The 13056-nt window shown below is 41.8% G+C and overlaps 1 protein-coding gene across 13 annotated transcripts in view; it reads left to right on the top strand.

The window, feature by feature from the left end:
• The window catches only part of LOC110486761 (kinesin-like protein KIF1A), a 165513-nt gene extending 155127 nt beyond the window's left edge, over positions 1 to 10386 (top strand). For all 13 annotated transcript variants that reach the window (XM_036983799.1, XM_036983731.1, XM_036983833.1 and 10 more), the window contains 2 exons: positions 5570 to 5688; positions 6388 to 10386. In XM_036983799.1, the coding sequence (XP_036839694.1) occupies positions 5570 to 5688; positions 6388 to 6430 (162 nt within the window). In that variant the 3' untranslated portion in view covers positions 6431 to 10386. The remainder of the gene's footprint in view (positions 1 to 5569; positions 5689 to 6387) is intronic.
• The last annotated feature ends 2670 nt before the right edge of the window (positions 10387 to 13056 follow it).

Raw genomic sequence — 13056 nt, 5'->3', positions numbered from 1 at the left:
CTGACATCTTTACCTGACGACATACCTTTAGATAACTTTACCTGACGACATACCTTTAGATAACTTTACCTGCCATCTTTACCTGTCAACATACCTTTAGATAACTTTACCTGCCATCTTTACCTGCCAACATACCTTTAGATAACTTTACCTGCCAACATACCTTTAGATAACTTTACCTGACATCTTTACCTGCCAACATACCTTTAGATAACTTTACCTGACAACACACCTTTAGATAACTTTACCTGACGACACACCTTTAGATAACTTTACCTGACGACATACCTTTAGATAACTTTACCCGACGACATACCTTTAGATAACTTTACCTGACAACATACCTTTAGATAACTTTACCTGCCATCTTTACCTGCCAACATACCTTTAGATAACTTTACCTGCCAACACACCTTTAGATAACTTTACCTGACATCTTTACCTGACAACATACCTTTAGATTACTTTACCTGCCATCTTTACCTGCCAACATACCTTTAGATTACTTTACCTGCCACCTTTACCTGCCAACATACCTTTAGATAACTTTACCTGCCAACATACCTTTAGATAACTTTACCTGTAAATATATCACTAGCCACTTTAAACAATGCTACCTTATATAATGTTACTTACCCTACATTTTTCATCTCATATGCATACATACAGTGCCTTGCGAAAGTATTCGGCCCCCTTGAACTTTGCGACCTTTTGCCACATTTCAGGCTTCAAACATAAAGATATAAAACTGTATTTTTTTGTGAAGAATCAACAACAAGTGGGACACAATCATGAAGTGGGACGACATTAATTGGATATTTCAAACTTTTTTAACAGTTCAAAAACTGAAAAACTGGGCTTGCAAAATTATTCAGCCCCCTTAAGTTAATACTTTGTAGCGCCACCATTTGCTGCGATTACAGATGTAAGTCGCTTGGGGTATGTCTCTATCAGTTTTGCACATCGAGAGACTGACATTTTTTTCCCATTCCTCCTTGCAAAACAGCTCGAACTCAGTGAGGTTGGATGGAGAGCATTTGTGAACAGCAGTTTTCAGTTCTTTCCACAGATTCTCGATGGATTCAGGTCTGGACTTTGACTTGGCCATTCTAACACCTGGATATGTTTATTTTTGAACCATTCCATTGTAGATTTTGCTTTATGTTTTGGATCATTGTCTTGTTGGAAGACAAATCTCCGTCCCAGTCTCAGGTCTTTTGCAGACTCCATCAGGTTTTCTTCCAGAATGGTCCTGTATTTGGCTCCATCCATCTTCCCATCAATTTTAACCATCTTCCCTGTCCCTGCTGAAGAAAAGCAGGCCCAAACCATGATGCTGCCACCACCATGTTTGACAGTGGGGATGGTGTGTTCAGCTGTGTTGCTTTTACGCCAAACATAACGTTTTGCATTGTTGCCAAACAGTTCAATTTTGGTTTCATCTGACCAGAGCACCTTCTTCCACATGTTTGATGTGTCTCCCAGGTGGCTTGTGGCAAACTTTAAACTACACTTTTTATGGATATCTTTAAGAAATGGCTTTCTTCTTGCCACTCTTCCATAAAGGCCAGATTTGTGCAATATACGACTGATTGTTGTCCTATGGACAGAGTCTCCCACCTCAGCTGTAGATCTCTGCAGTTCATCCAGAGTGATCATGGGCCTCTTGGCTGCATCTCTGATCAGTCTTCTCCTTGTATGAGCTGAAAGTTTAGAGGGACGGCCAGGTCTTGGTAGATTTGCAGTGGTCTGATACTCCTTCCATTTCAATATTATCGCTTGCACAGTGCTCCTTGGGATGTTTAAAGCTTGGGAAATCTTTTTGTATCCAAATCCGGCTTTAAACTTCTTCACAACAGTATCTCGGACCTGCCTGGTGTGTTCCTTGTTCTTCATGATGCTCTCTGCGCTTTTAACGGACCTCTGAGACTATCACAGTGCAGGTGCATTTATACGGAGACTTGATTACACACAGGTGGATTGTATTTATCATCATTAGTAATTTAGGTCAACATTGGATCATTCAGAGATCCTCACTGAACTTCTGGAGAGAGTTTGCTGCACTGAAAGTAAAGGGGCTGAATAATTTTGCACGCCCAATTTTTCAGTTTTTGATTTGTTAAAAAAGTTTGAAATATCCAATAAATGTCGTTCCACTTCATGATTGTGTCCCACTTGTTGTTGATTCTTCACAAAAAAATACAGTTTTATATCTTTATGTTTGAAGCCTGAAATGTGGCAAAAGGTCGCAAAGTTCAAGGGGGCCGAATACTTTCGCAAGGCACTGTATATACTGTACTCTATATCATCGACGGTATCCTTATGTAATACATGTATCACTAGCCACTTTAACTATGCCACTTTGTTTACATACTCATCTCATATGTATATACTGTACTCGATACCATCTACTGTATCTTGCCTATGCTGCTCTGTACCATCACTCATTCATATATCCTTATGTACATATTCTTTATCCCCTTACACTGTGTACAAGACAGTAGTTTTGGAATTGTTAGTTAGATTACTTGTTGGTTATTGCTGCATTGTCGGAACTAGAAGCACAAGCATTTCGCTACACTCGCATTAACATCTGCTAACCATGTGTATGTGACAAATAAAATTTGATTTGATTTGATTTGACCTGCCATCTTTACCTGACAACATACCTTTAGATTACTTTACCTGACGACATACCTTTAGATTACTTTACCTGCCATCTTTACCTGACAACACACCTTTAGATAACTTTACCTGACAACATACCTTTAGATAACTTTACCTGACGACATACCTTTAGATAACTTTACCTGACAACATACCTTTAGATAACTTTACCTGACAACATACCTTTAGATAACTTTACCTGACAACATACCTTTAGATTACTTTACCTGACGACATACCTTTAGATAACTTTACCTGACAACATACCTTTAGATAACTTTACCTGACGACATACCTTTAGATAACTTTACCTGACAACATACCTTTAGATAACTTTACCTGACAACATACCTTTAGATAACTTTACCTGACGACATACCTTTAGATTACTTTACCTGACGACATACCTTTAGATTACTTTACCTGCCATCTTTACCTGACAACATACCTTTAGATAACTTTACCTGCCATCTTTACCTGTCAACATACCTTTAGATAACTTTACCTGCCATCTTTACCTGCCAACATACCTTTAGATAACTTTACCTGACATCTTTACCTGCCAACATACCTTTAGATAACTTTACCTGACAACATACCTTTAGATAACTTTACCTGACAACATACCTTTAGATAACTTTACCTGAAGACATACCTTTAGATAACTTTACCTGACGACATACCTTTAGATAACTTTACCTGACAACATACCTTTAGATAACTTTACCTGCCATCTTTACCTGCCAACACACCTTTAGATAACTTTACCTGCCAACATACCTTTAGATAACTTTACCTGACGACATACCTTTAGATAACTTTACCTGACAACATACCTTTAGATAACTTTACCTGACATCTTTACCTGCCAACACACCTTTAGATAACTTTACCTGACGACATACCTTTAGATAACTTTACCTGACGACATACCTTTAGATAACTTTACCTGACGACATACCTGTAGATAACTTTACCTGACGACAAACCTTTAGATAACTTTACCTGACAACATACCTTTAGATAACTTTACCTGACATCTTTACCTGCCAACACACCTTTAGATAACTTTACCTGACATCTTTACCTGCCAACACACCTTTAGATAACTTTACCTGCCAACATACCTTTAGATAACTTTACCTGACGACATACCTTTAGATAACTTTACCTGACGACATACCTTTAGATAACTTTACCTGACAACACACCTTTAGATAACTTTACCTGCCAACACACCTTTTTATAACTTTACCTGCCAACACACCTTTAGATAACTTTACCTGACGACATACCTTTAGATAACTTTACCTGCCAACATACCTTTCGATAACTTTACCTGACATCTTTACCTGACAACATACCTTTAGATAACTTTACCTGACATCTTTACCTGACAACATACCTTTAGATAACTTTGACTGACGACATACCTTTAGATAACTTTACCTGACGACATACCTTTAGATAACTTTACCTGACGACAAACCTTTAGATAACTTTACCTGACAACATACCTTTAGATAACTTTACCTGACATCTTTACCTGCCAACACACCTTTAGATAACTTTACCTGACAACACACCTTTAGATAACTTTACCTGACGACATACCTTTAGATAACTTTACCTGCCAACATACCTTTAGATAACTTTACCTGTCAACATACCTTTAGATAACTTTACCTGACATATTTACCTGCCAACATACCTTTAGATAACTTTACCTGCCAACACACCTTTAGATAACTTTACCTGCCAACATACCTTTAGATAACTTTACCTGTCAACATACCTTTAGATAACTTTACCTGACATATTTACCTGCCAACATACCTTTAGATAACTTTACCTGTCAACATACCTTTAGATAACTTTACCTGACATATTTACCTGCCAACATACCTTTAGATAACTTTACCTGACGACATACCTTTAGATAACTTTACCTGACGACATACCTTTAGATAACATTACCTGACAACATACCTTTAGATAACTTTACCTGACATCTTTACCTGCCAACACACCTTTTTATAACTTTACCTGCCAACATACCTTTAGATAACTTTACCTGTCAACATACCTTTAGATAACTTTACCTGACGACATACCTTTAGATAACTTTACCTGCCAACATACCTTTTGATAACTTTACCTGCCAACATACCTTTACAAACATTAGGAACACCATCTCACATCCTCTTTTAGTTGACACACACACTGAGTGTACAAAACATTAGGAACACCTTTCCGTGACATAGACTGACCAGGTGAATCCAGGTGAAATCTATGATCCCTCATTGATGTCCCTTGTTAAATCCACTTCAATCAGTGTAGATGAAGGGGAGGAGACGGGTTAAAGAAGGATTTTTAAGCCTTCAGACAATTGAGACATGGTTTTTGTATGTGTACCATTCAGAGGGTGAATGGGCAAGACAAAATATTGAAGTGCCTTTAAACGGGGTATGGTAGAAGGTAACAGGTGCACCGGTTTGTCTCAAGAACTGCAACGCTGCTACGTTTTTCACACCCAACAGTTTCCCGTGTGTATCAAGAATGGTCCACCACCTAAAGGACATCCAGCCATCTTGACACAACTGTGGGAAGCATTGGAGTCAAATTGGGCCAGCATCCCTGTGGAACGCTTTCTTGTAGAGTCCATGCCCTGATTGAATTGAGGCTTTCCCGAGAACAAAAAGGGGGGGGGGGGGGGGGGTGCAACTCAATATTAGGAAGGTGTACCTAATGTTTTGTACACTCTGTGTAAAGTATATCTACAGTATTTGAAAAGACAGACGTTTTTCCTCCCCGCTGTAAAAACTCAAAGAGAAGCTTTTCCCTTTCAGAAGCTGGCTGGTTTTAACACCACTGTACGTTCTCTCCGTGTGTTTCTCCCCAGACACCAAACGCGTTTGCTGTGTGTACTGAGCACCGCGGGATACTGCTCCAAGCCAGCAACGACAAGGAGATGCACGACTGGCTCTATGCATTTAACCCTCTGCTGGCTGGATCCATCAGGTAAACATGGCTGACGCACTTAGATCTGTTGATGGCACCTCTAGTTTTAATAGCAATGGTTTTCCACGTACCGGCTGGTTTGAAGAAGGCCTTAGGTTTTACTTTACAATGATCATGATCGTATGTGGTTGTTTTACCTACATTAGTGGGATGCACTGATTGGAAGTTGCCCCGGATAAGAGAGTCTGTTAAATGACTCACTACTGTAAGACTCTCTGGATAAGAGAGTCTGTTAAATGACTCACTACTGTAAGACTCTCTGGATAAGAGAGTCTGTTAAATGACTCACTACTGTAGTCTCTCTGGATAAGAGAGTCTGCTAAATGACTCACTACTGTAAGTCTCTCTGGATAAGAGAGTCTGTTAAATGACTCACTACTGTAAGACTCTCTGGATAAGAGAGTCTGTTAAATGACTCACTACTGTAAGTCTCTCTGGATAAGAGAGTCTGCTAAATGACTCACTACTGTAAGTCTCTCTGGATAAGAGAGTCTGCTAAATGACTCACTACTGTAAGTCTCTCTGGATGAGAGAGTCTGCTAAATGACTCACTACTGTAGTGGCTCTGGATCAGAGAGTCTGCTAAATGACTCACTACTGTAGTGGCTCTGGATCACATGTACAATGTAAGCCTGTTTGAGTCATTGTTTTAATGAATACATATATATATATATATTCTCTCCCTCTTGTTTCTGTCAGATCCAAACTATCCAGAAGAAGAGCTGGACAGATGAGGATGTGAATCAACACGTCTCATAGACAAGACAATAGAACACCAAAAGACTAGCCTGTATATCGACTCCAGACCGTAATACTCCTTCCCTCCTGTGCCCTTAACCCTCCTCCTCCTCCTCCTCTTCCTCCTCCTACACTAGTAACCGACTTGCTCCTCCTCCTGCACACGCCCAGTTTATCCCAAGCTGACCACCAGCGTATCTAAGGCCCTGAGGCCTCCGTCATCGTTGTGTGTCTGTCAGGCCTGTACCGCTGTCTGTCTGTGTTGGCCTTATTGTCTGGTTTAACCCCTCTCCAAGCCTGAGGCCCAAATTCCACCCTATTCCCTATATAGTGCATTGCTTTTGTCCAGGGCCTATAGGGCTGGTCATAGCTACTGTAAGAAGGGCCTATAGGGCTGGTCATATCTACTGTAAGAAGGGCCTATAGGGCTGGTCATATCTACTGTAAGAAGGGCCTATAGGGCTGGTCAAAGTTACTGTAAGAAGGGCCTATAGGGCTGGTCATAGCTACTGTAAGAATGGCCTATAGGGCTGGTCATAGCTACTGTAAGAATGGCTTACAGGGCTCTGGTCAAAAGTAGTGCACTACACAGGGAATAGGGTACAGGCTCTGGTCTAAAGTAGTGCACTAAGTAGGGAATAAGGTATCATTTGGGACTGAGCCCAAACCTCCTTACTTTACCAGAATGTTCCCGAGCCGAGGGAACGGAGGAAGAGAGACGGGGAGAGGGGTAGTTACCAGTTCCTTATTTTATAGACTTGCATTATGATGTACTGTATGGTAGTTGCCAGCAACACACCGAGCTAATTAAATAGCACATTTATTCCTTCAGGAAAAAAATAAAATAAAAGAGAATGTCCGCAGCGTTGACAGTAAATCGCTCCATTTTAAAGTTGCCCTGACAGTGGGCTTCTGTTCACATTACGACTTAAATAAAAGGTTAAATGAGAAAAAAAAAAAAAAAAAAAAACAATTACTACATTGTTGCACCTCGGGTTTACCTTACAGAACAAAACAGAGAAGGAAGTAATTGGTCTTATTGTTGCTCGATACAATGTTGAAACAAGCAGGTTCGTTTTCAAAGTAAACACATTTTCACCATATTAGGGTTTCCTCAGTTCTGCAACAAACAAAAAAACTAAAAAAAATAGGGGTGAAAAAACGACAGTTGACAGTGGTTGAGTGTAGTATCTGTTCTGTTCCTTAGGAGTGAATAACGACAGTTGACAGTGGTTGGTTGTAGTACCTGTTCTGTCCCTTAGGAGTGAATAACGACAGTTGACAGTGGTTGAGTGTAGTACCTGTTCTGTCCCTTAGGAGTGAATAACGACAGTTGACAGTGGTTGAGTGTAGTATCTGTTCTGTCCCTTAGGAGTGAATAACGACAGTTGACAGTGGTTGAGTGTAGTACCTGTTCTGTTCCTTAGGAGTGAATAACGACAGTTGACAGTGGTTGAGTGTAGTATCTGTTCTGTTCCTTAGGAGTGAATAACGACAGTTGACAGTGGTTGGTTGTAGTACCTGTTCTGTCCCTTAGGAGTGAATAACGACAGTTGACAGTGGTTGAGTGTAGTACCTGTTCTGTCCCTTAGGAGTGAATAACGACAGTTGACAGTGGTTGAGTGTAGTATCTGTTCTGTCCCTTAGGAGTGAATAACGACAGTTGACAGTGGTTGAGTGTAGTATCTGTTCTGTCCCTTAGGAGTGAATAACGACAGTTGACAGTGGTTGAGTGTAGTATCTGTTCTGTCCCTTAGGAGTGAATAACGACAGTTGACAGTGGTTGAGTGTAGTACCTGTTCTGTCCCTTAGGAGTGAATAACGACAGTTGACAGTGGTTGAGTGTAGTATCTGTTCTGTCCCTTAGGAGTGAATAACGACAGTTGACAGTGGTTGAGTGTAGTACCTGTTCTGTCCCTTAGGAGTGAATAACGACAGTTGACAGTGGTTGAGTGTAGTATCTGTTCTGTCCCTTAGGAGTGAATAACGACAGTTGACAGTGGTTGGGTGTAGTACCTGTTCTGTCCCTTAGGAGTGAATAACGACAGTTGACAGTGGTTGGCTGTAGTAGCTGTTCTGTCCCTTAGGAGTGAATAACGACAGTTGACAGTGGTTGGCTGTAGTACCTGTTCTGTTCCTTAGGAGTGAATAACGACAGTTGACAGTGGTTGAGTGTAGTATCTGTTCTGTCCCTTAGGAGTGAATAACGACAGTTGACAGTGGTTGAGTGTAGTACCTGTTCTGTCCCTTAGGAGTGAATAACGACAGTTGACAGTGGTTGGGTGTAGTACCTGTTCTGTCCCTTAGGAGTGAATAACAACAGTTGACAGTGGTTGGCTGTAGTACCTGTTCTGTCCCTTAGGAGTGAATAACAACAGTTGACAGTGGTTGAGTGTAGTATCTGTTCTGTTCCTTAGGAGTGAATAACAACAGTTGACAGTGGTTGGGTGTAGTACCTGTTCTGTCCCTTAGGAGTGAATAACGACAGTTGACAGTGGTTTGCTGTAGTACCTGTTCTGTCCCTTGTATCTTTCCATACCAGCTCAGTTCTGTTGGAAAGGACAGAATAGCTCCTCATGAATAGCTCCTCAAGGACGCTATCTAATCTCCGTATTCCCCCTGATATGTCTTGAGACGTTAACACACACAGGGTGCGTCCCAAGTTAAATAAAGGTTAAAAAAAAATAATAAATGCAATCTATTACCTATATAGTGCATTATTTTTTTATTTGGGCCCATGGTCTCTTTCATAGTTGCTCTGGTCAAATGCAGTGAACTATGCAGACAATCGTGTGCCAATTGGGATGCATCCACAGCCCGGCGACGAGATGAGGGTTGGCATCGATCAAACGTTCACATGTTCACCTGTTCACCACATGTTCACATGTGAAAATCCTCCAAATTGAATCTTAATTAATATCTGAGTCAGATTTTTTTAATTTTATTAAGTTGAGGTTATATTTATATATTTAACAACATGATCATTTATTTATTTATGCGTGTATTTGTTTACAAAGACATTTATATTTCTAAAGTAGTTATAGTGCAACTTCTGCACACAGCACCTTTTATTATCAGTTCCTCTAACTGTATGATAACATGACCTATGACCTATGACCCCCCCACCCCTCCTTCCTCTGGATAGTGAATAGTGCTACCCCCCAAATAACAACATTGATAGAGGGCCTGTTTCCCCAAATAACAACACTCATACATGTTCCCCCTATAACAACACTGATACAGGGCCAGCTTCCCTCAATAACAACACTGATACATGTTCCCCCAATAACAACACTGATACAGGGCCAGCTTCCCTCAATAACAACACTGATACGTGTTCCCCCAATAACAACACTGATACAGGGCCAGCTTCCCCCAATAACAACACTGATACAGGGCCAGCTTCCTCCAATAACAACACTGATACAGGGCCAGCTTCCCCCAATAACAACACTGATACAGGACCAGCTTCCCCCAATAACAACACTGATACAGGACCAGCTTCCTCCAATAACAACACTGATACAGGGCCAGCTTCCCCAATAACAACACTGATACAGGGCCAGCATCCTCAAATAACAACACTGATACAGGACCAGCTTCCTCCAATAACAACACTGATACAGGACCAGCTTCCCCCAATAACAACACTGATACAGAGCCAGCTTCCCCAAATAACAACACTGAAACATTTTCCTCCAATAACAACACTGATACAGGACCAGCTTCCTCCAATAACAACACTGATACAGGGCCAGCTTCCCCCAATAACAACACTGATACAGGGCCAGCTTCCCTCAATAACAACACTGATACAGAGCCAGCTTCCCCCAATAACAACACCGAAACATTTTCCCCCAATAACAACACTGATACAGGGCCAGCTTCCTCCAATAACAACACTGATACAGGACCAGCTTCTTCCAATAACAACACTGATACAGGGCCAGCTTCCCCAATAACAACACTGATACAGGACCAGCTTCCTCCAATAACAACACTGATACAGGACCAGCTTCCCCAATAACAACACTGATACAGGGCCAGCTTCCCTCAATAACAACACTGATACAGAGCCAGCTTCCCCCAATAACAACACTGAAACATTTTCCTCCAATAACAACACTGATACAGGACCAGCTTCCTCCAATAACAACACTGATACAGGGCCAGCTTCCCCCAATAACAACACTGATACAGGGCCAGCTTCCCCCACTAACAACACTGATACAGGGCCAGCTTCCTCCAATAACAACACTGATACAGGGCCAGCTTCCCCCAATAACAACACTGACACAGGGCCAGCTTCCTCCAATAACAACACTGAAACATTTTCCTCCAATAACAACACTGATACAGGGCCAGCTTCCTCCAATAACAACACTGATACAGGGCCAGCTTCCCCCAATAACAACACTGATACAGGGCCAGCTTCCCCCAATAACAACACTTATACAGGACCAGCTTCCTCCAATAACAACACTGATACAGGACCAGCTTCCTCCAATAACAACACTGATACAGGGCCAGCTTCCCCCAATAACAACACTGATACAGGGCCAGCTTCCCCCAATAACAACACTGATACAGGACCAGCTTCCTCCAATAACAACACTGATACAGGACCAGCTTCCTCCAATAACAACACTGATACAGGGCCAGCTTCCTCCAATAACAACACTGATACAGGGCCAGCTTCCCCCAATAACAACACTGATACAGGGCCAGCTTCCCCCAATAACAACACTGATACAGGGCCAGCTTCCCCCAATAACAACACTGATACAGGGCCAGCTTCCTCCAATAACAACACTGACACAGGACCAGCTTCCTCCAATAACAACACTGAAACATTTTCCTCCAATAACAACACTGATACAGGGCCAGCTTCCTCCAATAACAACACTGATACAGGGCCAGCTTCCCCCAATAACAACACTGATACAGGGCCAGCTTCCCCCAATAACAACACTGATACAGGACCAGCTTCCTCCAATAACAACACTGATACAGGACCAGCTTCCTCCAATAACAACACTGATACAGGGCCAGCTTCCTCCAATAACAACACTGATACAGGACCAGCTTCCCCCAATAACAACACTGATACAGGACCAGCTTCCTCCAATAACAACACTGATACAGGACCAGCTTCCTCCAATAACAACACTGATACAGGGCCAGCTTCCCCCAATAACAACACTGATACAGGGCCAGCTTCCCCCAATAACAACACTGATACAGGACCAGCTTCCTCCAATAACAACACTGATACAGGACCAGCTTCCTCCAATAACAACACTGATACAGGGCCAGCTTCCTCCAATAACAACACTGATACAGGGCCAGCTTCCTCCAATAACAACACTGACACAGGACCAGCTTCCTCCAATAACAACACTGATACAGGGCCAGCTTCCCCCAATAACAACACTGATACAGGGCCAGCTTCCTCCAATAACAACACTGACACAGGACCAGCTTCCTCCAATAACAACACTGAAACATTTTCCTCCAATAACAACACTGATACAGGGCCAGCTTCCTCCAATAACAACACTGATACAGGGCCAGCTTCCCCCAATAACAACACTGATACAGGGCCAGCTTCCCCCAATAACAACACTGATACAGGACCAGCTTCCTCCAATAACAACACTGATACAGGACCAGCTTCCTCCAATAACAACACTGATACAGGGCCAGCTTCCTCCAATAACAACACTGATACAGGACCAGCTTCCCCCAATAACAACACTGATACAGGACCAGCTTCCTCCAATAACAACACTGATACAGGACCAGCTTCCTCCAATAACAACACTGATACAGGGCCAGCTTCCCCCAATAACAACACTGATACAGGGCCAGCTTCCCCCAATAACAACACTGATACAGGACCAGCTTCCTCCAATAACAACACTGATACAGGACCAGCTTCCTCCAATAACAACACTGATACAGGGCCAGCTTCCTCCAATAACAACACTGATACAGGGCCAGCTTCCTCCAATAACAACACTGACACAGGACCAGCTTCCTCCAATAACAACACTGAAATATTTTCCTCCAATAACAACACTGATACAGGGCCAGCTTCCTCCAATAACAACACTGATACAGGGCCAGCTTCTTCCAATAACAACACTGATACAGGGCCAGCTTCTACATTACTTGGATTTAACCATCATCACCTTGACCTCACTTTATTTAATCAGCTAGAGAGGATTGTGAATATATTGGAAATGACAATAGAACTAATATAATAATAATAATGAATTCTAATTCAAACCCGAATATGAGGAAACAGACAGAACGGTCCTTTTGCCTTGTGAACAGAATAATGTCAATGAAAACAAGCCTTTTTCTAGTACACTGGGGATCGGATAAAAAAAAGAAGAATTTGCACGTGGAACATGATGTAGTGCCTCTGTTTCCATTATGCTTTGACTCTTCATTTCTCATTCTGCTGTATTGTTGTTCTCTCTTCATCCGCCCGTCAGAGCATCGTTGCTCTGTCCAAAATAGCACCCCCTATTCCCCTATAAAGTGCATTACTTTTGACCAGAGCCCTATAGGAGCACTATGGGCCCTGATATAAAAAAATAAATAATTATGAGTGCACTACAT

Source organism: Oncorhynchus mykiss, chromosome 1 (assembly GCF_013265735.2).
Source record: "Oncorhynchus mykiss isolate Arlee chromosome 1, USDA_OmykA_1.1, whole genome shotgun sequence".
Taxonomy (NCBI): Eukaryota; Metazoa; Chordata; class Actinopteri; order Salmoniformes; family Salmonidae; genus Oncorhynchus; species Oncorhynchus mykiss.
Note: the sequence above shows the minus strand (reverse complement) of the source record. Positions and strands in the feature narration are given on the sequence as shown.